This window comes from Phocoena phocoena, chromosome 10, assembly GCF_963924675.1.
Source record: "Phocoena phocoena chromosome 10, mPhoPho1.1, whole genome shotgun sequence".
In the NCBI taxonomy this organism is placed as follows: domain Eukaryota; kingdom Metazoa; phylum Chordata; class Mammalia; order Artiodactyla; family Phocoenidae; genus Phocoena; species Phocoena phocoena.
This window is the reverse complement of record NC_089228.1, coordinates 35,680,625-35,705,029: the sequence shown is the minus strand read 5'-3', so window position 1 is coordinate 35,705,029 and position 24,405 is coordinate 35,680,625. Positions and strand designations below refer to the sequence as shown.

General features: G+C 44.6%; 1 protein-coding gene across 1 annotated transcript in view; it reads right to left on the bottom strand.

Moving 5' to 3' along the window:
- Positions 1-387: 387 nt before the first annotated feature.
- RFT1 (RFT1 homolog) overlaps positions 388-24,405 on the bottom strand; it is a 36,562-nt gene continuing 12,544 nt past the window's right edge. The window contains exons 7-13 of the mRNA XM_065885729.1: positions 18,391-18,469; positions 14,168-14,218; positions 13,331-13,461; positions 12,062-12,206; positions 6,362-6,467; positions 1,132-1,381; positions 388-803 (exon numbers count right to left, since the gene is read on the bottom strand). Coding sequence (XP_065741801.1) covers positions 636-803; positions 1,132-1,381; positions 6,362-6,467; positions 12,062-12,206; positions 13,331-13,461; positions 14,168-14,218; positions 18,391-18,469 — 930 coding nt within the window. The 3' untranslated portion in view covers positions 388-635. The remainder of the gene's footprint in view (positions 804-1,131; positions 1,382-6,361; positions 6,468-12,061; positions 12,207-13,330; positions 13,462-14,167; positions 14,219-18,390; positions 18,470-24,405) is intronic.

Here is a 24,405-nt window from a genome sequence, read left to right as displayed (position 1 = left end):
GAGAGACGTGACTCTGCCTGGCTAACTGTGGGAAATGTGATCTGAAAGACTGTGTCTTCATTTCTTAGATTTCTCATTGAGCAATATTTCTCCTTCACTAAACAACCAGGCCACAGTGTTGACGTGGGGAAAGCCACAACTCCAGGGCCAACTTGTTCTTGTTTGGTGCACAACATCACATAACATCAAGTCTCCTTCCGGCTTTTATGGAAGATGTTAAATATTCCTGTGGAGGGTAAAGTGGCTACATCTCTCCTTCTGGGCCAGAAGATTATTAACTATTATCATCCAAGATAGAGTTTGTTGGAACATGTAGTTCTGAAGGTCAATCACCACCAAAAAGAATCAACACATTATTCAAAAAGAAAAATGCTGATTATAACAAAATGGTGAAAAAAATAATTGTATCTATTTTAAAAGCTTTTTGGTCTTCCCTTAAAAATGGAACTCCTCCTTGCTGTCTGAAATCTCAAACGGATACTAAGTGTTTGGTCTGGTGGTTTGCTCCGATGACTCACCTGTGTGTTGGTCTCACTCCACTACAGACCCCTAACTGGGCTCTTCTGCATAAAAAACATGTTCCACCCATAAAACTGCCCCACAGCTGGTCCAGGTGCCACAAGGCTTCCGCGAGGTCACGTCGTTTTGTCAGTGAGTCTGGACACACCTAACTGAGTCCTAAGAAAGTGGATCAGCTTGGTCTCTGTGAGGAATGCTGTCCCAAGAGTCACTCCCAAACAGAGGGCCCCCACAGCGACGTGCACCAGCATGGCTGGCCAGCCCCGCTCACAGCAGAGGAACACCTGCAGAAAGAAACCACTGTCACTGCCCCGGGCCCCCAGCTGTACCTCCTTTCTCTGGGGCAAGCCATGGGGAGTGGAGGCCCTACTTCTCCAGCTTCCAGTCAGGTAAAGGCATGACAGCTATGTACTAGCGTCTACTCTGTTCCCACGGGTACCACTGATCAGTCATTTCTATCATAAGACGCTGTCCCAGAAGCTTAGGGGAAGGGGTAAGAGGAAGCAAGTACTTGTCCAGCTGGGTCAGGCAGAGCAGGAACGGGATGCCTGGAACGAGGGACAGTGGACATGCTGCAAAATCATGTGGTGTGAAGGCTGCAGGGCGCCTCACCTCGGAAACAGCAGTAATGCCACCACTGAGGGCAAATGCCCCGAGGAGGACTGGTGACAGGAACAGGCCGGCCAGGGGCTTGTGGGGACTCTTCCGGTAGTAGCGGTGGATGAAGCAAAGGCTCTGTGTGATCCGAATGCCCATGTTGAAGCAATTGGCCAAGATGAAGCCCACGCTGCCACACCAATGGGTCAGGAGATAGGATAACAGCAGGAACGAAGATGAGAGGCCCAGCATTGTGAAATTGTACCTGGGAAGAGGGAGGCAAGCAATGCAGGGCAGTGGGTACCTGGTCCCAAGGCAGGGCTGCTGCAAAGAAAGTGGCTGTGAACATGAATTCACAGAAAGCACCTTCAAGTTCCCGCGATCCAGCTGATTTTCACAACATCGAATGCTAAGTGGACAACATGGAAATGTCACTGCCCCTTTCACCCCTGAATAGAAGAGTAAGAAAATGAACTCAACATATTTATGGTGTTTACGGATAATAACTGGTTAGTTTAAGTGACACTGTGATCAAAACACATAAAAATCCTTTTCAGCCTGTCTTTAATGTGAGACACAACAATATGACACGGGTAACAATTACATGTGAACAGGCACTCTGACAGGTACTGTGAGGGGTGCTGGGGATGCACTGGTGGATGAACACATGGCCCTTTCCCTGTGGAGCTTGGATCCGTTTTATGGACGAGGAAACCAGGCAGAGGGAGGCTAAATAATTTGCCTAAGGAATGAGCCTACACCCCAACCTGACCCCTCGCCCCTAAACTTTAGCACCTCATACCACTTCCCTTGCAAAACGCAGAAGCCCCATAACCTTGGCCAGTGGATCTCACTCAAAGCAAGTGACCAGCTTCTATAATGAAATGGAAACAGGGAGCAAGGCCTGGACCACCTTCAGGGTTTCCCAGACTCTTACACATCCCTGCTCTGCTCTCTACATCTCCAGAGCTCTGTGGGTTCTGCGACTTGAGGGATTATACTGCTCCTTTCACTTCTATGATTCCAGAGCAGCACGTCACTTAGTTATCTTCAGCTTTCAGTTCTCAACTGAGTCTCAGCAGAGATAAAATAGCTGCCACAGTCTTCCAAAAGGCTTGTGGTACCTCCATGAACAAAATTCTCCAGCATCTCATTTCTGCCTAGCACACAGCCGGCATTCTAAGTGTATAGTTGTTGAGGGAACCAAACTCCTTAGATCATCAAGCTGTGTCAGCTGGGTCAGGAAACCTCAGAGGCCACTACTCGGGTTCTGTACAGAAGGGAGGGGTGGTAAAAGCCACTGTGGCCTCCAAATGCCCAGATTCTGGTCCTTGGGCTGATCAAGCCCAAGGTGCTATGGGAGATATAATTCATCAGAGAGGATAGCAAGAACACACATGCATGCGTGCGCGCGCGCGCGCACGCGCACACACACACACACACACACACACACACACACACACACACACTGTACTCCAACAGGGGAGGTATGCTTTCATCCAGAATTCCAGAGAGGGAATTCATTTGCTTCTCAGTTGAGAGAGTTTCTTTTAATGAGAAATGGAACTACAAGAGCCCACATCTTCAAAGGGGAAGTTTCTTTACTAACTGCTAATCAATGATCAGAATGGCCAACTTTATAACAGGCCACCGAGGCTGGGCCAGTACTCTGACCTCTTTTCCAAAAAGAAGCAGAGATGTGTAATCTGCTCAGTTTTTTTTCAGAAACGATCTCAGAAAGGTTTATTAAGACCAATGCTTGGAGTTTAGGCCACAGGTTCACGAACTTTCAAAGTCATCCTCACCCAGCTCCAAATAGAATGGAAACAATGAATGAAACTGGTAGGCAATTCATGCTAATTCAAGCAGGGACAAATTCCATGGTGTGGCTTCTTTAACGTAGCCATTTGGGAGGTGCTGATGATGACGGAGTCCACTGTTTTTAACTAGAAGAGGGCTCTGCAACTATTGAACTTTCCAGGACTCATACATCTATAGCCTTAAAGACATTATCCACTTCAGGAAAAAATGAGAATTTTAAAGATAAAATTAAAATGCCATCTTTTGAGTCAATGGAAAATTAGTCAGTGACAATGACTATTTTCTAAGGCTTGGTTAACACAGACAGGAAGTTATTTAATCAGGCTTATCAAAAGATAGATGACTGCAGCAGCAACTGAAGCATTCCCCAGTGGGTGCTGGTTGAAAACATCAAGGCACAGCTATACGTTGTAGCCTTGGCAACCATGCAAAGTATGGTGCCAGTCTTGTGTGCACTCGTCCTGCATTCAACAGTTATGGAGTCCCACTCCACATTGGGCACTCAAGGGCCAACAAGTCAGAAAAAGGAGCTGTCAGTCTTGGGCCTCTGCACCACTGTCCCCTCTGCCTGGAAGGTTCGGCCCCATCTTTGCATAGCAGACTCTTCTTGGTCATTCAGGCCTCAGCCTAAATGCCACCTCCTTGGAGGAGCCCCCCAATCTAAAAAGGCCCCAACTCTCACTACATAACTCTGTTTTAGTTCTCTGCAAAGCACAATATTTTCTTGCTTATTTACTTGTTTGCTACCTGCCTTCCCTACTGTCAGCTCCAGGAGAGCAGGGATCTCTTTCTTCTCTTTTGTTCATTGCTGAATTCTTGGAGCTTAAAGAAATGCCTGTTAGAGAGTAGATGCCCAAAAAGTATTTGTCAAATGGACAAAAGAAAATGAGATATCCTTAACAAAACACAACAAAATCCTTCAGTGGAGCATAATGTAAAAGCCATCAATCTTATGCTATACATATTATGAGGTTATTAACAAAAAAGCAACTTGCAGTTCAATGGACATTCTAATATTTCACATCCAACTAAATCTCCTATTTTTATTTAGAAAAACACTGATTAACCTGTAGGTAGTTAATTAAAAGTCATGATTTCATCAGTATATATTTTTCAATTCAGAATCTGAAATGTAGGAGGTAAATCAATCATAACACTTAACTAAGCTACTCAATTCTACTGTAAAAATTCTTACTATCGTTTTATGTCTGGCTAAATTCATAGAGAGGGAAAAATTGCTGGGGTCTGTGATGAGCCCAGGTGCTACCTGTGTTCAGACAGGACTGAGGGTTGGGGCCAGGGGCCCAGACAGAAAGGGGGCTGCTATGTTTAATACAAACCTGGAGACCATGCTTAAAGGCACACACATTTTACTCTTAGGGGAAGTGAGTTACTTCAGATGAGAACAAGGCCCTGTCTTTTCTCTATGTTGACTACTAATACCATGAAAATAATTTTCCAGATTTTAATATACTGTTCTGATCCCATTACTACAAATAACTTAAAAAGTTGCTTTCTTTGGGTCAATGCAACGTAAGAGAAACCAAAGCAACCGGCCACTGTCTATATTCCCTCATGATTTGTTGCAAGATATATATTTTTAATTTTAATTAATTTAAATTAATTAAATTAATTTTAATTTTATATTTTAATCAGGCTTAGTGTTGATTTTCCCCCTCAACACTAATGCTGAAATTGTTATAACAAAATTCCCTTCAAAGAGATAGATTCTTAGTCCAGAACTCTTTCCACTACACCTCAGTGCCTCATTTAGTATGCTTTAAATTATATTTTTAAATCATTTCATGTTAGAAGCACCTTTCAAGTAAAAACACAGTGCTTTCAAAATTAAACTTAGAGAACATTTTATCCACTAAAAAAAAAAAAAAAAAAAAGATAGACTCAAAGCAGTTTAAAGCTATAAATTTAACTGTCTGAAGTAAAAACCATGTCTAGACCACCATTTGAAAACTATGGGTTGTGACCTAAAAGTAGGCTAGGAAATCAATTTAGTGGGTCATGACATGGCAGTTTAAAAAATGAAATAGAACAGAATTAAAAACCATCAGTGTGTCCTGTGCGTAACTGGGGTACTTGTTGCTTCATGGAAGCTTCCTTTCAGTCACACCCAAATATGCACTGGGTCACAGTGTTCAATGCAGTTTTCACTCTGAAAGCTGGTCTGAGCCAGCGGTTCCTAAGGCCTTCGCTATCTATCATCAGCAATCTCCTGGAGCTGAGCAATAAAAGACTCCTTGGCCTAAGTTCCTAAAATTCCAGTTCAGCTGGTATGGGAGGGGGCCAGAACTTCTGAGCAGTCTGGGCTGGGACCACTGCCCTAGACTCCAGTTCTCAACTACGGTGTAGCATACAAGGTCACCAAGCCTCTGTGAGACAGGCCCCAGTGGGAAGCAGACAGAGGCTGCTCTGAATGAGAGGAAGGGTTCACCAACTCTCTGAGTACCTTTTTCCCATCCCACCCCCACACTGGGACTCTGAGGGATTTCAATGGCACTCAGGGCACTACAGAGGCAGCATGAAACCCCCGAGGGACCCAGACCTCAAGGGGCAAAGGGATAAAGAGGGCCGCTCGCCCCATTACCTACACCCACCCCTTCTCTCTTCTTCCTCTCTCTTCTTTGTCCATATCAGTTTTATCCTTCTCCTCAACTGCTCTCTGCAGTGATGTCTTCAGATACCACCTTGCTAATTTTGGCATCTGGGACACAAGAGATCAATTATCCTAGGTGTGGGTCAGAGGCTCTTACCAGGAGTTCACGTCAGAATCATTGAGGAGTTTTAAAAAAACCTTCACATGCTCAGGGCCTGCCGATTCTGTAGGCATGGTAGGAGAGAGAGTGGTGGGAGTAGGGTGGACAGGAATCTGCATTTCTAACAAGCTCCATGGGGCACTGTGACTCATAACCAGTGTTAAAAACTACTGCTTGAAATTCCAGGGCAGAGGTCCTGACCTGGGGGTCAATGGATGGGAAAAAATGTGGCAAAACTTGTATGTGCACTTGGGCCTTTCTCTGAGGAGAGGTGTCACAGATCCCCGAGATTCTGCAAGACCTACAAATCAGATTCTATAGATCTGCATCTTGAAGAAGCTCCTTGGTAACCCATCGGAGCACTGGGCAAGGAGGTGGGTGGAGGAGTGGATCTTGTCTGGTGCCTGCCTCTGCCAACCTGGACTAACAAAACCCTTCAGGGCCCTGACTTCTCCCTTCACAAAGGGAGGCAAGGAGAGGTGGCTGCCCCCAGCCCTACTGTGGGGAGGACTTACTGAACGGTGCCTGAGGAAGGCACCACACTCCTGGTTCTAGAAGAGCCTTCTGTAAATGCATGTTCAGAACGAAAAGAAAGAAGTTACTTCATTTTGGCTGAAGGCCATAATTAGAGGTTTATCTTTAAGGTTACCTACCTGTCAACCTCCTCTTTGCTCATGGCAGCAAATGTGAAACATTCGGTCACTCCATTGATGGCAAGCAGGAGGACGTAAAGACAATAGGCACGCAGCAGGACAGGACCTGTAAGGAAACAACCCACCGAGACTCCAGAGCCCAAACGGGAGGCCCACATGCACCCTCACTTTGGCAGGTTGGTCAGAGAACACCAGAGCTGGGTCATGAGCCCTGCTGATGTCATCAGTGGGCAGACGCATGCTTGAGCCTATGGTCTTAACTACCTGGAAGGACTCCCAGCATTCTACAGTACTAACTAAAATAAACAGCTAAAAACAAAAGGACAATTAGGAATAAATGTACAGATCTCTTGCCTAACAACTAAAAGCTTATCTGGCCAGCAAGCAAATCTCACTTTTTAAATCAGCATGAAGAAGCCTGCTAGTTTGAGCACTTGGGGACACTAGTGGCCCTGCATGCTAAGAGAAACTCAGTTGAGGAGGCCCTGAAGAAGCCCAGGGCTCAGGAGCAGCAGGAAACTACAGAGATAGAACACCCATAACTCTTCAGGGAGAATCAGAGCCTGCAAGGTTATTTTCCCCTAAAACAAAGTGATGTGATTCTAGAGCTAACTAACAAGCTTTGGGAAGATCTGCTACCAAAAAATCGGGAGCCTTACAACGAAATTGATCCTCTTTTTTTTTTTCCCCCCTGGCTAAGCTGCACAGCTTGCAGGACATTAGTTCCCAACCAGGGACTGAACCTGGGCCCTCAGCAGTGAAAGTGCCAAGTCCTAACCACTGGACCACGAGGGAATTCCCTGATCCCCTCCTTTAAAAGGGCTATTACTGACAGGCAGTCAAGCAGTTTCTAATAAAATAAACATGTACTTAACCTATGATCCAGCAATTCTACTCCTAGGTGTACAACCAACAGAAACAAATGCATGTGTTCACAAAAACATCCATAGCAGTTTTATTCCTAACAGCCCAAAGTAACCATCAACAGGAGAAGGGATAAACAAACTATGGGCCGTCCGCACAAAGAAATACTCCTCAGCAATCAAGGAGGAAAAAAACTACTGATGCATGTAAAAACATGGATGAATCTCAAAAACATTATATTGAGGGAAAGAAGCCAAACATGAAAGTGCCCATGCTATATGATTTCATTTATATGAAATTCTTTTTAAAAGCAATACTAATCTATGGTAACAGAAATCAGAGCAGTGCTTGTCTCTGAGTTGGAGGGGGGCAGTTGACTGGAAAGGGTCCTAAGAGAACTTTCTGGGGTAATAGAAATGCTCTGTATCTTAATCTGGATGTTGGTTACATGGGTGTAGATATTTGTCAAAACTCATCAAACTGTGCTTTTTTTTTTAAAAGCATTTTTAAATTATTTATTTATTTTTGCCTGCGTTGGGTCTTCTTTGCTGCACATAGGCTTTCTCTAGTTGCGGCGAGCGGGGGCTACTCTTCGTTGCAGTGCACGTGCTTCTCATTGCAGTGGCTTCTCTTATTAAAGAGCACAGGCTCTAGGCACGCGGGTTTCAGTAGCTGTGGCACGTGGGCTCAGTAGTTGTGGTGCGCAGGTTCTAGAGCGCAGGCTCAGTAGTTGTGGCACATGGGCTTAGTTGCTCCACGGTATATGGGATCTTCCCGGACCAGGGCTCGAACCTATGTCTCCTGCATTGGCAGGCGGATTCTTAACCACTGTGCCACCAGGGAAGCCCCCAAACTGTGCTCTTAAGAGGACAGCATTTTAGGGCTTCCCTGGTGGCGCAGTGGTTGAGAGTCCACCTGCCGATGCAGGGGACACGGGTTTGTGTCCTGGTCTGGGAAGATCCCACATGCCGCGGAGCGGCTGGGCCCGTGAGCTGTGGCCGCTGAGCCTGTGCGTCTGGAACCCGTGCTCTGCAACGGGAGAGGCCACAACAGTGAGAGGCCCGAGTACCGCAAAAAAAAAAAAAAAAAATAGGACAGCATTTTAATTTATGTAAACTAGACCTCAAAAAAGAAAAAACTTAACTGCTAAAAGAAAAGGGAAAGGTGGAGGGAGTTCCAGAGTCTCAGAATCTGAAACTTATTCATGGTTTATGAAAGCTGCTTAATATGAAACATCCCTGCATCATGGGGACCCTAAATAGTTTTATGGCCATCAAAAAAGGACAAAAGGACTACTAACAAGGCAGCCCTGATGGCCCTCTCTTGGGTACACATTGTACCGTATCCTGTTGCATTTCATTCCCCAAGTCGCTGCAGAAAGTAGCCTGGCCCCCACCCCAGCTGTGGGATGACTCCAGCAAAGAACACAGGGACCAGGTTCTGCCCTGCGGTGGCTCGAGGCTATGCTCAGTGTGCTTTCTGCTTCTCTCCATCCTCCTCTCTCTGGCAGAGAGGAGTGGGGCTCCTCTCATAACCTGCACCTCTCACTTGGTAACTGAAAGCTGACGGCGTGAGTATATCTGAAGGTGGATAGTGAGCTGCTTTGCAATGTGGAGGACACAAAACTCCTGCATGAAACGGTGATTCAAGTAGAAGCGCTTTGAGTCAATTTGGGGGAAAGAGGTTGGAATTGGGGAATTTGTGGATGGAACCTTAAACTATGGATTGAAGTGAGTGGCAGTATGGCTTGAATTATATATCCCCTTCAAAAGTAATCTGATGTAATTTGAAGTCTAATAGATCTGGATCTATTAGAGTGTGATCTATTTGGAAATAGGTCTTTATAAAGATAACCAAGTTAAAATGAGGTCATTAGGGTGGGCCCTAATCCATTATGACTGGTGTCCTTATAAAAAAGGGAAATTTGGATGCAGAAACACTGACAGAGGGAAGACAATGTGAAGACACACACGGAGAAGACAGCCACGTGATAGGAGGAGTTAATGCATTTCCAAGCCAAGGACTGCCGGCCTACACCCTTAGCTAGAAGAGGCAAGGAAGGATGCCTACTCTGGAGATGTCAGAGAGAGCACAGCCCTGCTGACACCCGGATTTCAGACTTCTGCCCTCCAGAACTGTGAGACAATCAATTTCTGTTGAAATTAAGCCACCCAGTTTGTGATACATTGTTATTGCAGCCCTAGGAAACTAATATTAGGGGATTGAGAAGAAAAAAAGATTTTAAAAAATAAAAGAGAAGACGCTGCTTTGGGAAAGCAAGTGTTCTCCTTACTTGCTGCAAATAATAAATCCTTCCTTCTCCAGACAAAAAAAAGTAAAAGAAAGGGCAAGAGAGAAGCACCTAAGAGATAAATGTGAGAAATCTCAGGGAAGTTCACTGAATGTATTTTTCTTTAGGATGGAAAAGCTAGGTATGAGAAAGACTTCTGAGAAAAGTCTCAGAGCACTTCCAAAGCTCCTAACTATATACAGGGCTAAGCCCAAGTAATGCAAAGCAAAACCACAGTGCCCCACGAAAGCCTGCCTGTGGTGCATCCAAGTCCTACATTTGGAGACAACAGCACAGAGGCCTCTTGAGAGGCCACTTCACAGGTGAGGACAAAGAGCAACAGGCAACTGGGGCAACGGAGGACAGCAGCATTGCAAGGTCCACTTTCAAAACTAAGTGGTTGGGCTGAGCCATGGAAAGTTCCCATTCTTTTCTGATTCAGTAAGACTTTCTGGAGAAAGTCAAGTTTTGTGAGGTAGTTTTAAGGGAACAAAAAAGACTATGGTGGGGGGCGGAGGGGGGCAGAGAGCAGTAGTGTTAATGTTTTCTGGCACAGGAAAGGCATTCGGATATGCAGCACTAGTCCGAAGAGTCAGGAGTAGGGCAAGGAGAAAATGGGTGGAGTGCAGACGAGGGAAGGAAAGCGGACAGGCACCCTGGGGAAACAAAATGACCCTCCCAGAAGGCACAGAGAACTGGAAGTTTGGTCAAAATAAGAAGCAGTTGCAATGAGGAGACAAATGCTGGAAGACCTTGCCAGGACAGGGATGCTGATGGAGGCCTGGGCCAGGCAAGAGACGACAAGGGTCCTAAAGATCCTGCAGCAGCTACACCAAACCACACATCCTTTTCAGAGACTGAGAAACCAGACCACTCTCAAGACTCTTCTCTCTCTGAAGATGAGACAGAGGGGATATCTTTTTGAGTCTAAAATTATTAACGACTCTGGGGCTTCCCTGGTGGCGCAGTGGTTGAGAATCCGCCTGCCAATGCAGGGGACACGGGTTCAAGCCCTGGTCCGGGAAGATCCCATGTGCTGCAGAGCAACAAAGTCCATGTGCCACAACTACTGAGTCTGCGCTCCAGAGACCGTGAGCCACAACTACTGAGCCCTCAAGCCACAACTACTGAAGCCCGCGTGCCTAGAGCCCGTGCTCCGCAACAAGAGAAGCCACTGCAATGAGAAGCCCATGCACTGCAATGAAGAGTAGCCCCCACATGCCACAACTAGAGAAAGCCTGCGTGCAGCAACGAAGACCCAACGCAGCCAAAAATAAAAAATAATAAATAAATTAAAAATAAAAAATAGAATTATTAATGACTCTGACATAAACCATCAGAGATAGAATTTATTACCTTAGAAATCAACTAACACTGACCCTTTTAAATTCTCAAGACTGGTACCAGCATCTCACTTGAGTAAAAGGACCACACAATGACAATGGTTTGTTGATATATCTTCTATGATAAACGAATCCAGCAAGTGAACATTACATGGATGGGACGGCCCTTTCCTCGTGGCACTGTCCTGTGGTTGCATTACAAAGGCTGCTCCTTGGTGATTACCTTTCCAAAGGTGCAGAGCTGCTGTGAAATAGCCTGTCTCGATCTCTGCACACTTACTTGCTAATGGCTTCTTAATGCGGGCCTCCCTGCAGTTGCCTGACCCAGGGAGCCGCAAACCACGTCATTGGTTTCATGGCAGTTGTTTCTCCAAACTTAACAACCTTTGCTGTCAAGCGGAAACTCGGCCCTTCTTCCCCTAATACTAAAAGTTTGGGCCTATTATAGTGGAGACTAGAACATGCCAGTGACGTTGTAAAATGGCACTGGAGAAGGCCCTTTACATTTGAGATAGGGCAGCAGAAAGAAGTCTTCAGGGTTCTTGTCTAGTGACCTGAGGAATTAAAAACATCTTTGCTAAACCCAAGATGAAACACTCCAAATGGATTGCCACCCCACGACCCAGCGCATTTTGAAACTGGTGAAGTTCCCAAGGCCCAGAGATGCTGTGAGACGCCCAGTGGCCTGGGCACCAAGTGTTTCAAAGTTAGACACATTCAATACTTTTCTCCTTCAAAACCCAAGAGTCACTGGACTAAATATACCACTTTATTTGCCGAGATCAATTTCATTCTCTGCAAATGGCTCTGGGTCATCCTTCGGAGGCTTTTGTCCATCAGGCCGTGAGATTTATGTGGCATTTACTATCTGCAGATGTGTTTAGTACCAAGCAGAGACTCATCAGAGCCTGCTCTCTTCCTTCCTCGCTTACCCCAGAGGGAAGCAATCGGCAAAACACATTTTAGGGCTGAGAGGAAAGCCAAGGATTCATAACAACTGCTCCAAGTGAGGTTGCGGGACTGATCGACCTGGTGCCAAAGCTCTAATTGCACGCTGAGCTGGTTTGACCTCAGGTGCCCCAGCTACCGGCAATTTTCCCTACACTGACACACATGTCAGTCGTGTGTTTGAATTTTGTAAGACTCTTCTAAATATTTCGGCTTGGAAATTAGAACAGATCTGGAAAAACCTCTTGTGCATACCTGATCCTGAGCTAAGCATGGCCCCTCCATAGATGTCCAAAGCCAGTTGAGAATAGGCAAAGCCGAAAACAGAGATGGTCAGGCCGGTGAGCAGGGCCAGCTTTAGCAGGGACTCCAAAACCACGGCGGCCACAGCAAAATCCTCCTTGGGCCGGGGGCGAGGGAAGGAAGTGGGATGAATCATGAGCTAAAGAAAAACTTCACATCTGACTTTCTCCCTTTGCTGTTTTACAGATCACTCTTTCAACTGCTGAGGGCCATCACTGCTTTTCTGTAGCCTGGGTTTGTTTCTATGTCAATTAGCAAATGGAGGGAAAAAGACAAAGTGTACCTCCTTAGGCAGTGCAGGGGAGGGTTAGTTTTTAACTCTTTTAGGATAAACTATCTCAAATGTTGCCTAGGAAACACTCACTTCCCCCTCTGACATTTATTCTTAAATGGACGAGTTTTTACATTGCTAGCTAGCTTTGTCACCGTGCTTCTCCTGACAAACAACTCCAAACCCTGATGTTCCTGGAATCTACACTTAGGAAAACATTCCTAAATCAGTCTGAGAACCAGATTAGCTCGTTTTGAAATACTGTGCATAAACTGTATTTTGCAAAATGTCTTCTAAGAGATGTAAGAGGCCAACTTAGCTTGCTTCTAATTCTAAGATAGACATTTTCAATGGTTCTAGGAAAAGGGAAGTTTCTACAACCAAATACTCCTGGATTAAAATCTCTTCTGTTTTTACTGGCTGGAGTATATCAATTCTCAGAGTCAGAATGGAGCTCTGGGCATGTCACAGTCCTTAAGAAGCTAAACAACTGGTGTGGTGAGCGAGACCAAATGTCCGCATGCTTTCCTCCCCGCACCCTCAGTTAGCCTTGACCCCATCTCTGCATCCTTCAGCTCATCTTTTGTTCCTGAGAATCTGAGGATGGGGGAGGCAACCTCATTCTTACACCTAACACTAGACCATGGAAGGAGGTCTGCGCTGCACTGGGGACAGCCGCAGAGAGTTCTGAGAGGGCTGGGACAAGAATAAGGTTACAAAGAAGGACAAAGGGTGAAAAAGAAGGGCTGGTCAGGGGAAAAAGGAGAAGCTGTGAAAGAAGAAGTGAGCTCAGTGTCCTGCCATCATTCAGAATGTGATAGAAGAATGAAAACTAGAAGAAAATTTCAGAGCTAACAGAGGGGAACAGATAGCTCCACATTTCTGTCTGTTTATCCTGCACATAGACAGAGAATTCACTTGGGAGATGGTGACATAAGAACCAAGACTACCTGCTTCTGAAGTGTAGCATCCTTTTCTCTCTCCAGCACCTTAGCAAAGAATATATAAAAACTCTCTTCTATTGGCTGGAAAATTAATCTGGCCACAAGGGAGCCAAGATTATTCACTATATCATACACGCCTACAAAACAAAAAGGAAGAAATAACAATCATATTGGTTTTTCTATTTGAATTTTTACAGCACCATTAAAATTTTTTCTAATTTAATTTTTTAAATTAAACGTTTTGAGATAATTATAGATTCACTTCGAGTTGTAAGAAATAAAAGAGATCCATGTACCCTTTACCCAGTTCCCCAAACAGTTTCTTGCAAAACTATAGCACAATATCACAACTGACATGGATACAGTCAAGATACAGAACATTTCCATCACCAGCATTTTTTTATAAAAGTCATTAATGCCAAGTTGATTTTTTTTTCTATTTTTATTTGCACTACTTTGGGATTATATTCAAAAATAAATGTGAAAAAAATATTAAGACCTATCTAGCCACACAAACATGGAGCAAATCTTTGTGACTGCAATGAGCTCCCTTTTCCCTTAGCACACTCTGGCCCCCAAAATAAGCACCAGAGCTCTGCAGAAAGCAGGGTAAGGGCAGAGAATCTCAAAAGGGAACTTGCCACCCATGTCAATGAGAGGGGATAGTCAAATATATAAAGACCTACAATTTTTAATCTTCAGGATTCATTTCTTATAATCTTTTTTAAAAAATAGTCTGCAGGTTCATTTTTTCATTAAACGTATCAAACTGCAGAGAAAAATATGAGAAAGTATCTACTAACAGTTCATCTTTAATTAAAACAATACAGAATTTCATCTTACCCTGATCCCCAAAATTTAACACGTTCAAAAATGTCATCACATATCGCTCGCCTGTAAATGGAAAAGCAAAATAATTAGCATTTCAAATTAGCATTTCCTTGTCCTAATGTTGATTTCAAATAATCTCAAAATAATAACAATTTGGAAAGTGCAGGGGGCTTTACTGACAACAAATTTCCAAACCAGTTAAATTAAAAACAAAACAAAAATCAATAAAACCAGTCTGATAAGTTTTTCAAAAAGTATGAGGAGTTACTAAAATGTTAATGATGAAAATGATTATCTCAAGTTTTCAGGGAGGTCAGATAATCTGGGTGTAAATTCTGTGAAATGAAAGGTCCATGATTAAGTGCACAGACTCATCAAAAGTTTCTTCTTTGGGTGGATAAAGCTCCGTGGAGGCTGGCAGTTCCCTGGAGCCCAAGTTCACAATTCAAGACAGACTAATGCTTTCAAGGTGAAGACACCAGCCCAGAGCCCTATTCCCCACCCTCAACTTCCATGAATGTTCTTATTATCTGTGAGTGGAAAGCACTGACCACTATGGAGGTGGAGCACTAAAGAGTGTCCATAGCTCTGAAGGGCCAACTCTCACCTCCTAGAAACTTGCTCAAAGAGGAAAGCAATATTAAGAGATGAGAAGCAATGTGATCTCAAGTCTCTCTTCAGCCCTTCCCTGCCTACAATCTCCCAGCCACTGCATTTGTGGCAGGGACCTCTGCAAGTTTTCCCAGGCACGGGTCCTCAGGCACTGCACTAGTTCCCATCTGTATCTCTGCTCTGTTCTGATCCATCCTCACCACTAACAGTTCCAGCTTTTGCAAATACAGATCTTAAGTCAATCCCTGTCTTCACAATTTTAAATGGCTCTGTAGTGTTTGCAAAAAGTCCAAGCGCCTTGATTCTGCATTTGAGGTCTTTTATTATTTAATTATTATTATTTTTTAGAAATTTATTTTTGGCTGCGTTCAGTCTTCGTTTCTGCGCATGGGCTTTCCCTAGTTGCGGCGAGCAGGGGCTACTCCGTTGCAGTGCGCGGGCTTCTCATTGCAATGGCTTCTCTTATTGCGGAGCATGGGCTCTAGGCGCGCGGGCTTCAGTAGTTGTGGCTCACAGGCTCAGCAGTTGTGGCTCATGGGTTCTAGAGCACAGGCTCAGTAGTTGTGGTGCACGGGCTTAGTTGCTCCGTGGTATGTGGGATCTTCCCGGACCAGGGCTTGAATCCGTGTCCCCTGCATTGGCAGGCAGATTCTTAACCACTGCGCCACCAGGGAAGCCCTTGAGGCCTTTTATAAACTTACCCCGAGCTATCTTTTTGGCCTCCCTTCACCAACCTCACCCCCACCTCCCACCATCACACCATCATCCTCTGCTACACCCTACACAGAGGATTTAGCCCCTCCAGCTGCCCTGAGTCAGGCTGGGCTGGTGTTCCCAGCCTCAGCTGTTGGTATTCTCACCACCTGCAATGGCTTTTCTTCAGGGGCTTCCCTGGGTTCTGGCACAAAAGGCCTCTCCCTCCCACGTTCTGTGAGCTCCCTGAGGGCAGGAACCATGTCTCAGTCATCTCCGTGCCCCTGGCTGCCTAGCAGAGCTCCAGGAAATGAAACAGCATTCAAGAGATGTCTGGCGAATGAGCTGGCATTTCCAAGTACAGCCCCTCACAGCCCTGTATCAGAGTTAACGACACAAATGCCTGCGTCTCTGGGGAGAGAATGAGCTCCTTGAGGCTACGGCCTGTTCCTCATTCATCTGTGTATTCTCAGCACCTGACACACAGTGTTTAGGAAATGTGGGGGCAGAAAGTAACAGCATTTATATATACACACACACACACATACTCACACACACATACACATATACTATACACACACATATACTATATACACACACATACACACACATATATACTATATACACTCACACACACACATACACATATACTATATACACTCACACACACACATACACATATACTATATACACTCACACATACATACACACACATACACATATACTATATACACTCACACATACACATATACTATATACACTCACATACACACACATACACATATACTATATACACTCACACATACACACATACACATATACTATATACACTCACATACACACACATACACATATACTATATACACTCACACATACACACACTCACATATACTATATACACTCACACATACACACACATACACATATACTATATACACACACACACATACACTATATACACTCACACATACACATATACTATATACACTCACACATACACGTATACTATATACACTCACACATACACACACTCACATATACTATATACACACACATACACACACATACACATATACTATATACACTCACACATACACACACATACACTATATACACTCACACATACACATATACTATAGTCACACATACATATACTGTATACACTCACACACACATACACATATACTATACACTCACACATACACACACACACATACACATATACTATATATACTCATACATACACACACACATTTTTGCTATAACAATAAATGATTTCAAATTTTTTAGAGCTGTAGTTTTTAGAGAAGAATCTGGGTGTCCTTGTCAAGTCCCTTCCTTACTTCACAGCCACAGAGAGGGAGGCCCTGGAAAGTCTCTAAGGGCCCTCTGCCAGCCAGGTCAGGACGGCCCAACCATGGAACAGGCCCAGCTTGGGAGGCTTGAGTGTGTAGCTGACACCTGCCACTGCAAACACATCTAGCCACTGCAGTCCACACAACCAACTTAGGGCCACTGCTTGCAACCAACTCAGGACCATTCCTCAACTCATTCAAACTGTCCTTTAAACTTCAGGAGGAAAAAAAAGTGCATTTAAGTAACACCCCTTCCCAAAACTCCCTCCATTGTTTTGCCTGTTCTAACAATAATGGGAGCTATCACAATATACAATTTCACTACAGTACCTTTCTTTATCAAAAAATACTTGCTGAATACCTATTATGTTCCAGGCCCGGCAGGGTGCCACGGAGACAGTGGTGAACAGCACACTCGCTGCTCTCAAGAAACTTAGCGTTAAGGCACCTTCACTCAGCTCTCCGAAGGCTTCTGACCCTTACTTCCTCCAGAAGCCCTATGAACAGTTTCACTTCTGTAATGGCAGCATTATGGGCTCAGGCTAGAAACATCCATTCGCAAAGTTCAGGGAGCCCTCAGGCACCTCCTGGTCCTATCCTTTAACTCACAGATGCGGAAAGTGAGGCTTAAGGGGGAGTTACTTCCCTTCGGAAGCATAATGAATAAAGAAGGTGGAAAAGGAAAAACAACAAGATAATAATAATGATGTTTGTATTAGAATGCTAGAATTATAGGAAACTTTTCTATTTTCCAAAATTCTTGTAATGGGGTTATATTATTTTCATAATTAAAAGATAATTTTTGAAAATATTTAGAAACACGTTCAGTAATAGATATATAGATGTACAGACACATGAAATTTATAGAGAGAAACTACTACCTTCAGCAGCTTATAGCCGCCTCCAATCTCATTCTTTGAACTAAAGCTGGGTATAAATAAACCATACGTATATATAGAAAAATTACATATACTTTCAGCTCCTGGTTTGCCCTCTGCTTCAGAGCTCTGTCACTGTTAAACTGGAAAGTCCCGAGAAGTTGGAAAGCTGACCAAACTATCCCACAGGTGAATTTTATTGTTAAAGAAAATAAAATGAGAAAAACATGGTCTTAAAAAGTGCAGAAAAAGAAGTGTATAAAAAGTTAGGAAAATGAGATTACAGATAGTTTTCTGTATTTTCCAAACTTTCTGTAATTGATATAATATTTTTATAATACATTTGTTTAAACGCTGTTAACATGGGTTCTGGAGTTAGACTTGGATTCAAATTAAATTGCTCCTCATTCTTGCAGAAGTTATGTAACCTCACTGACCCTCAGTTTCCTCATCTATAATAAATGGGGACAATATCTTTCTTACAAGGCTGTGGGGAGATTTAAATTAGACAACTGAAGTATCAGATTAAATAAATGTTAGTTTCCCTCTCCTTGTTTAAAAAACTCCCATTTCTGAGGGTCCTCTGCCCTGGGGGCTCTAGGCAGCAGGTGGTCTGCATCTAGGCAATCATCAGTTCTATGGAATCCCCTGGCTGATACTTCAGTTTCCTGACTGCTCAGAGAGACCTTTTACTTACCTTCTGTCAAAATCTGTTTCAAGAAAGACTGTTTGAAGAAACTCCAAGTCAATTTAGCCTCTTCCCAATTTACAAAAGCCTAGAAGAAAAAACAAAATAAAACAAAAACTCCAGGTATTCCAAGTCTAAGAATACAGTAATACTACTGAAACTCAGTTTGGTCTCTAAATCCCAATTTGGATAGTCCCCACTAATTTTTCATTTACTGCTAAGCACACAGAAAACATCCAACGAATCCTGGCAAAGAACTTACATTCCTAAATGTGAAGACAAAGTCTCTGGGTGGAAGAGCCTCCCTGTGGGCCCTGCCCAAGATTCATTCACTGAGACCCCTAAAGAAATGTGCTGTCCCCTTGCTGCTGCCCAGAGAGTAAGCTGACCACATGGAACACACACAGCTCACAGTCAGTTCTTCCCTTAAAAGACGTCTGAAGCATGCCAAGCTGCAGGACAAGTTCTGCTCAATGTATGTCTTAGTGCTTTATTTAGCCAGCCAGGGTCCCTTTACAGAAAGCATATGAGCTTGGCTTGTATATTTCAAAAGAAAGTAAGGCCTTCCAGGTCAGTTAAACCACACAGAATTGGAACGACAGAGAAAAGGAAAAGAAAAAACAAACTTCTGATATGGCTCTTCTCAAACTCTCAGGGGGAGCAACAAACTGCCCATTTCCTAGGGACAAGGAGGGTAAGAAGGAAGCAAATGCTTAGGAAGGGCAGAGGTCAACCTGTAAGAGACAGGTAGCCTCAAATCCAGACAGCTGACCACAAAATGCAGGAGAGGGGCAAGCTAGCTGGACATGATTTCTTTTTTTCTACTTCCTCCCAGTTCCTTCTAGGGGCCTCTCCTCAAACATGAAGGCATCCTGGGACTCCAGAATATTAGGTGTTAGGTTCTTATTCTCAGGGTACCTGCATTTTGGAAAGTTCTAATTAACTCAGTTGATGACTTTTGAAAGGCGGGATTTCAGGGGGCTATATAGGAGGAAAGGGGTGAATCTCAAGGCCAAGCCCACCCCACCTCTCTAAAAGGTCGATTTTAGCTATGGAAGCTGGCCCAAAGGCAGGTGTAGAACCTGTCCCAGTCACATGGGCCCCTGCTCTTGGCACAAAGCCCATCTGTGTAGAAATATAATGCATGCCATATATATGATTTTTAATTTTCTAGCAGCCTACAGTGAATAGTAAAAAGAAACAGGTAAAATTCATTTTAATATATTTGATTTGACCCCAAATATTATCATTGCAACATGAAAATACTAGAAGCATTTCATATTTTTTATATTAATTCTTTGAAATCCAGTGTGTATTGAGTGCACTTACAGCTCATCTCAATTCCAAATGCTCTGTAGCCACACTGCCCTGTCCACATTACAATTTAGGACAGGGCAAGTCTAGAGTACCCTTTGAAAGCAAGAGTCATTTCCAGTCCTCAAATCTCCTCACCCTTTGGTTTCAGAACCTTTCTTCCATATTTGGAGGACAGTTCTGAATCCTGCCAAACCACACTGACTTCAGTGCATCATTGGACCTGGAGCCAAATGCCAGGGGTAGCTCTAGTCCAGGAGGAAATTTTCCTCGGTGAGAAAGAAACCAGGCATTTCCTTTCCCCAGAACAAAGAGCACCAGATCTCCTTACACCACTAGGGGACACTGTGGACCATGTCATCCTCGTACACTGATCCCGCCCATAGTTGGCTTCAGGGGAGCCTGGGTACAGCACCTTCTCTCTCTCACACTCTGCCCCCTCCATGCCAGGTGGTCCTCTGGAGGGGGCGAGGGGTGTGATCTGCAAAGCAGTAACTGTGCTCTTTTCAAAGGAAATGAACAGTTACAGTGGGCCCACAAGGCTTTTGTGAAGCCTACTTGCTGTTAGGCTGTGAATTGATTTGGAAAGGTGGCTGAGCTCTTTAAAAAATAAAAATAAAAAGTTCTTTAGGAGAGTGAAATCATGACAGTGCATCTGATCTTCAAGCTTATACTTGAGCATTCCTTCCTCCTAATGCCTTCAATTTAAATGGACCCATGGTTTGGAAGGAACGGCCACTCTGCTTACTAACTCCAAAATGCTCATTAAGGACACAGAGGCAGGAAGTCTGATCAGAGATTGGGTTTCTTCTCAGAGGCACCTGCTAAGTGGTGGAAAAAAGAAGCACTCTTCGGGCTTTTACCATTCTGTTCTGAATGGATTTGCCACTTCGGAAGGTCAAAAGAGGCCTCTTCCCCAAGAGCTAGGTTGGTATTGCTGAGCTGGTCTACAGGCTGTGAATTTCTCCAGAATCCCGTGACCAACAAGCCATTCCACTGCCTCCCGGTACTGATGGAGAAACTGAGGTACAGGTGGGGAAAGGTGATGTGCAGTACCTCTGGAGAAGGTCTGGAATCAGAACTCAGGGGCTCATTGTGCTTTAACCTGAGTCACTCTTCCACTCCCCAAACTCTTCTGACTCAGAATGGTCCAACCAGCTGCATCTTTACCACACTGACAAGAGTCACCAGGGCCACGGTCCTGTCCCCTGCCCTCCATCACCTCCACACTCCACACAGCACTCTTTCCTCTCCCTCTCACTCCAGGGCTATCGACTGCCCTGGTTTCGTCCATGCTCCCACTTCCACCCACCCTCCACTGTCCTCATCACTTGAAAAGTGATAGATGATTGCCACTGCCTCTTCCAACCTTTTCTCTCCTCATGGTAGGGTTCAGGCTTTGGATTCAAGCTCAGAGACTGGGGCTCAAACTACAGCTCCTGACTTTTTGTTGTTGTTGTTTATTTTGGCTGCGCTGGGTCTTAGCTGCAGCACAAGGGATCTTCGTCGTGGCATGAGGGCTTCTTCTGAGTTATGGCATGCATGCGAGATCTAGTTCCCCAACCAGGGATTGAACCCAGGTCCCCTGCATTGGGAGCATGGAGTCTCACCCACTGGACCCAGGGGTGAGACTGGGGAAGTCCCATTCCTTACCCCTTTTTTTCTTTTTTCTTTTTGGCTGGGCCACGGCAGCATGTGGGATCTTAGTTCCCCAACCAGGGATCAAACCCGTGCCCCCTGCAGTGGAAGCGCAGAGTCCTAACCACTGGACCTCCAGGGAATTCCCTACAGCTCCTGACTTACGGACTACAAAGGCCATGGGCAAAATACTTAACTTTGCTAAGCCTCAGTTTTCTCACCTACAAAGTGGGATAAGAAGTCCTATCTCCTGGAGCTGGTATGAGCATTGAATGAGAGAAAACTAGACATGATAAATTTGTAACAGATGGTAAGTTTCCCAACACAAGCCATTAGACCATGGTACTGTTCAAAAACCTTTCATTAGGCTCCACTGTCCTTGAATTGCACTTGGCAGCACTGAGGCCATTACTACCCGGCTCTAGACCAGCACGCCGTCACCTCCTTCCCCCTTTTGCTTCCTCACCTCTCCCCTCCCCAGCTGTCCAACCAACCTAAGGACCCAGTCATCTCTGCAATCCCAATTCCAACACGGTGATGGGCACATAACAGGCCCTGAGCAAATGTTCTTCCTTCCTACAGCCACGAATGCTCATTTCTACCACAGGTGCACCTTCACCTCTGCCCGCTCAGGCGTCAAGGCCTGGCTCAAAAGCAGCTTCCTCCATGAAGCCTTCCTTGACGCTTGCAGATGGAATTCATCAGTTCTTTCTCTGTGCTTCTATCTTGTTAACACTAGACACACAGTGTAGTTAGCAGAGTACACATGTTATCTCCCCACCACAGTGCAAGTTATGAGCACAGGGACCTCACTCAGGGCACCTGGTACAGTGCTTAAAACAGGATACTGCTTAGTACATGCTTGCTATGTTAAATTCCTCAGCTTTACTTGAATGCTAGCTGATCTCTCATATTAAATCCCTCAGAAGTGTCAAAGAATAGAAAAGATGTAAAAGGCAGCCGTTATTTGAGATGTCATTATTTTAAGGCTAAATAGGTAACATTAAAGAAGAGAGAATTCTGGACTTCCCTGGTAGCACAGTGGTTAAGAATCCACCTGCCAATGCAGGGGATGCGGTTTTGAGCCCTTGTCCGGGAAGATCCCACATGTCGCAGATTAACTAAGCCCACATGCCACAACTACTGAGCCTGTGCTCTAGAGCCTGTGAGCCACAACTACTGAAGCAAGTGCGCCTAGAGCCCGTGCTCCGCAACAAGAGAAGCCACCGCAATGAGAAGCCCACGCACCACAACGAAGAGTAGACCCCGCTAACCGCAACTAGAGAAAGCCTACACACAACAACAAAGACCCAATGCAACCAAAAATTAATTAATTAAAAAAAAAAGAAGATGGAATTCTATAAGAGGAGGCAAGAAATCTCCCAATTTGGTCAAGTTGATTGTGAATGCAATTTTTTGACCAGTTTCGTAGAAGGGAGCCCCCAGGGCAGAAAGCTGCTCTGGACAGCCGAGTTAGGCATGTTGCTGGTGTAGTCATCCACTGCATTCAGATTTGTCTCGTTTCTTTTCTCTTTAAAAAAGTAAACTTGAATAAATGAATTGTTCTACCTGGAATCTCCCAATCTTTAAGTAAATAAATAATTACTTTGGGCAATAAGCCAATTTCTTTTGGAAGACTTCACAGCATAGAGATTTAAACACACAGACTAAAGTTTTTCCATAGACAGAAGTTAGAGAGAAGTGGGTCCAAAGCCAGCTGTGTGATTTGGGGTTCATCACCTAATGTCTCTGAACCTCAGTTTTCTCACCTGTAAAATGGGAGACAATAGTATTTACCTCATAGGATTACTAAGAGGATTAAGGACAGAAGTCCAAGTACAGTACTTAGCCTAAGGCCGGGCACAGAGTAAGTGTGCAGTCAATGGCAGTTATAATGGCTCTTTGTCAAAGTTCAAATACTTTCACAGAATTCTGTAAGTCTTTAAGAGGGGCCTCAGAGGTTGTGTAGACCAACAATCTCACCTTTAAAGTGAGGACCCTGAGGTCTGGAGAGAGTCCTGCAGGCTTCAGATCTGTATCTACTACCTCCCAAATGCACAGGAAACGCCCTGAGGCTAAGCAGTCACCTTCCTACGTGTCTGTATCCCAGAGAACACCCAGCAGGGGCTGTGTTCTGTCAGCAGGAATGCTGCCACCATCATGTGTGACAGGTACACCCAACCTTCTTAAGGTCAAGACTTCTGTCCTGACAACATGAGCATGGGTACTTTCGGGACAGATTGCCAGATGAAACCGCTGAGCTCTCAGCAATGTCATCAGCGTCTGCCTGGCTAGGATGCTTGAGTGGAGCTACTCCTGCTCTCAGAGCAGCAGTGGGATGCTGATGATGGTGTGGGCTGTCACTTATGGATGTGCACTCATGCCAGGCCACAGTGTTAAGCACCTTATATGCCCCATCTCATCTGGCTCTCACAACCACCTTAGGAGGGAGGTATTCTTATTATGCCCATTTGACAGATAAGGAAACTGAAGGTTGGAGTTCTGAGCCCGTCACAGGGTTAAGTACACACTTGTCAAACTCTTTTCCTTACCCTCTCTCTCTTTGCCTGTATTAACAGTAAAAATGCTCCTTTCCAAAATACTGCTGGGTGCAGGTGCTGGTCCAGTATGAAAAGCTGGCCAGGCTTGGTACAGGTGGGCCCTGGGGAGCGCTCAGGGAGGGGGACTTTTCTGCACTCTCAGACCCGCTCTGTGGGTAGGGAGCAGAAGCTCCAGGCAAGAGAAGTGATCTGGAGTCCTGATCTGTTAAGCCTGCAGATAAGGCACCATGGTATCCAAAAATTGTCATGTTGATTTAGGTTAAAGGTAAGATCTAGTTGATCAGAATGGAGAACTCTCATATAACAAATAAGAACATATCTGGCTTTGCTACATAATTTCTCGTTTTTCTTGAAAAGTTGCATAACAAGATTCCTTAAGTTCTGAGACTTAAGTCCCAAGTACTTTATTACATTTTCAAGTAATCACAAAAGAGCTATAAGGAGAAGTCCAGCTGAAGCCTTCCCTCAACTAAGTGCACCACATCCAGCAAGCAAATAAGTACGAGAAAAA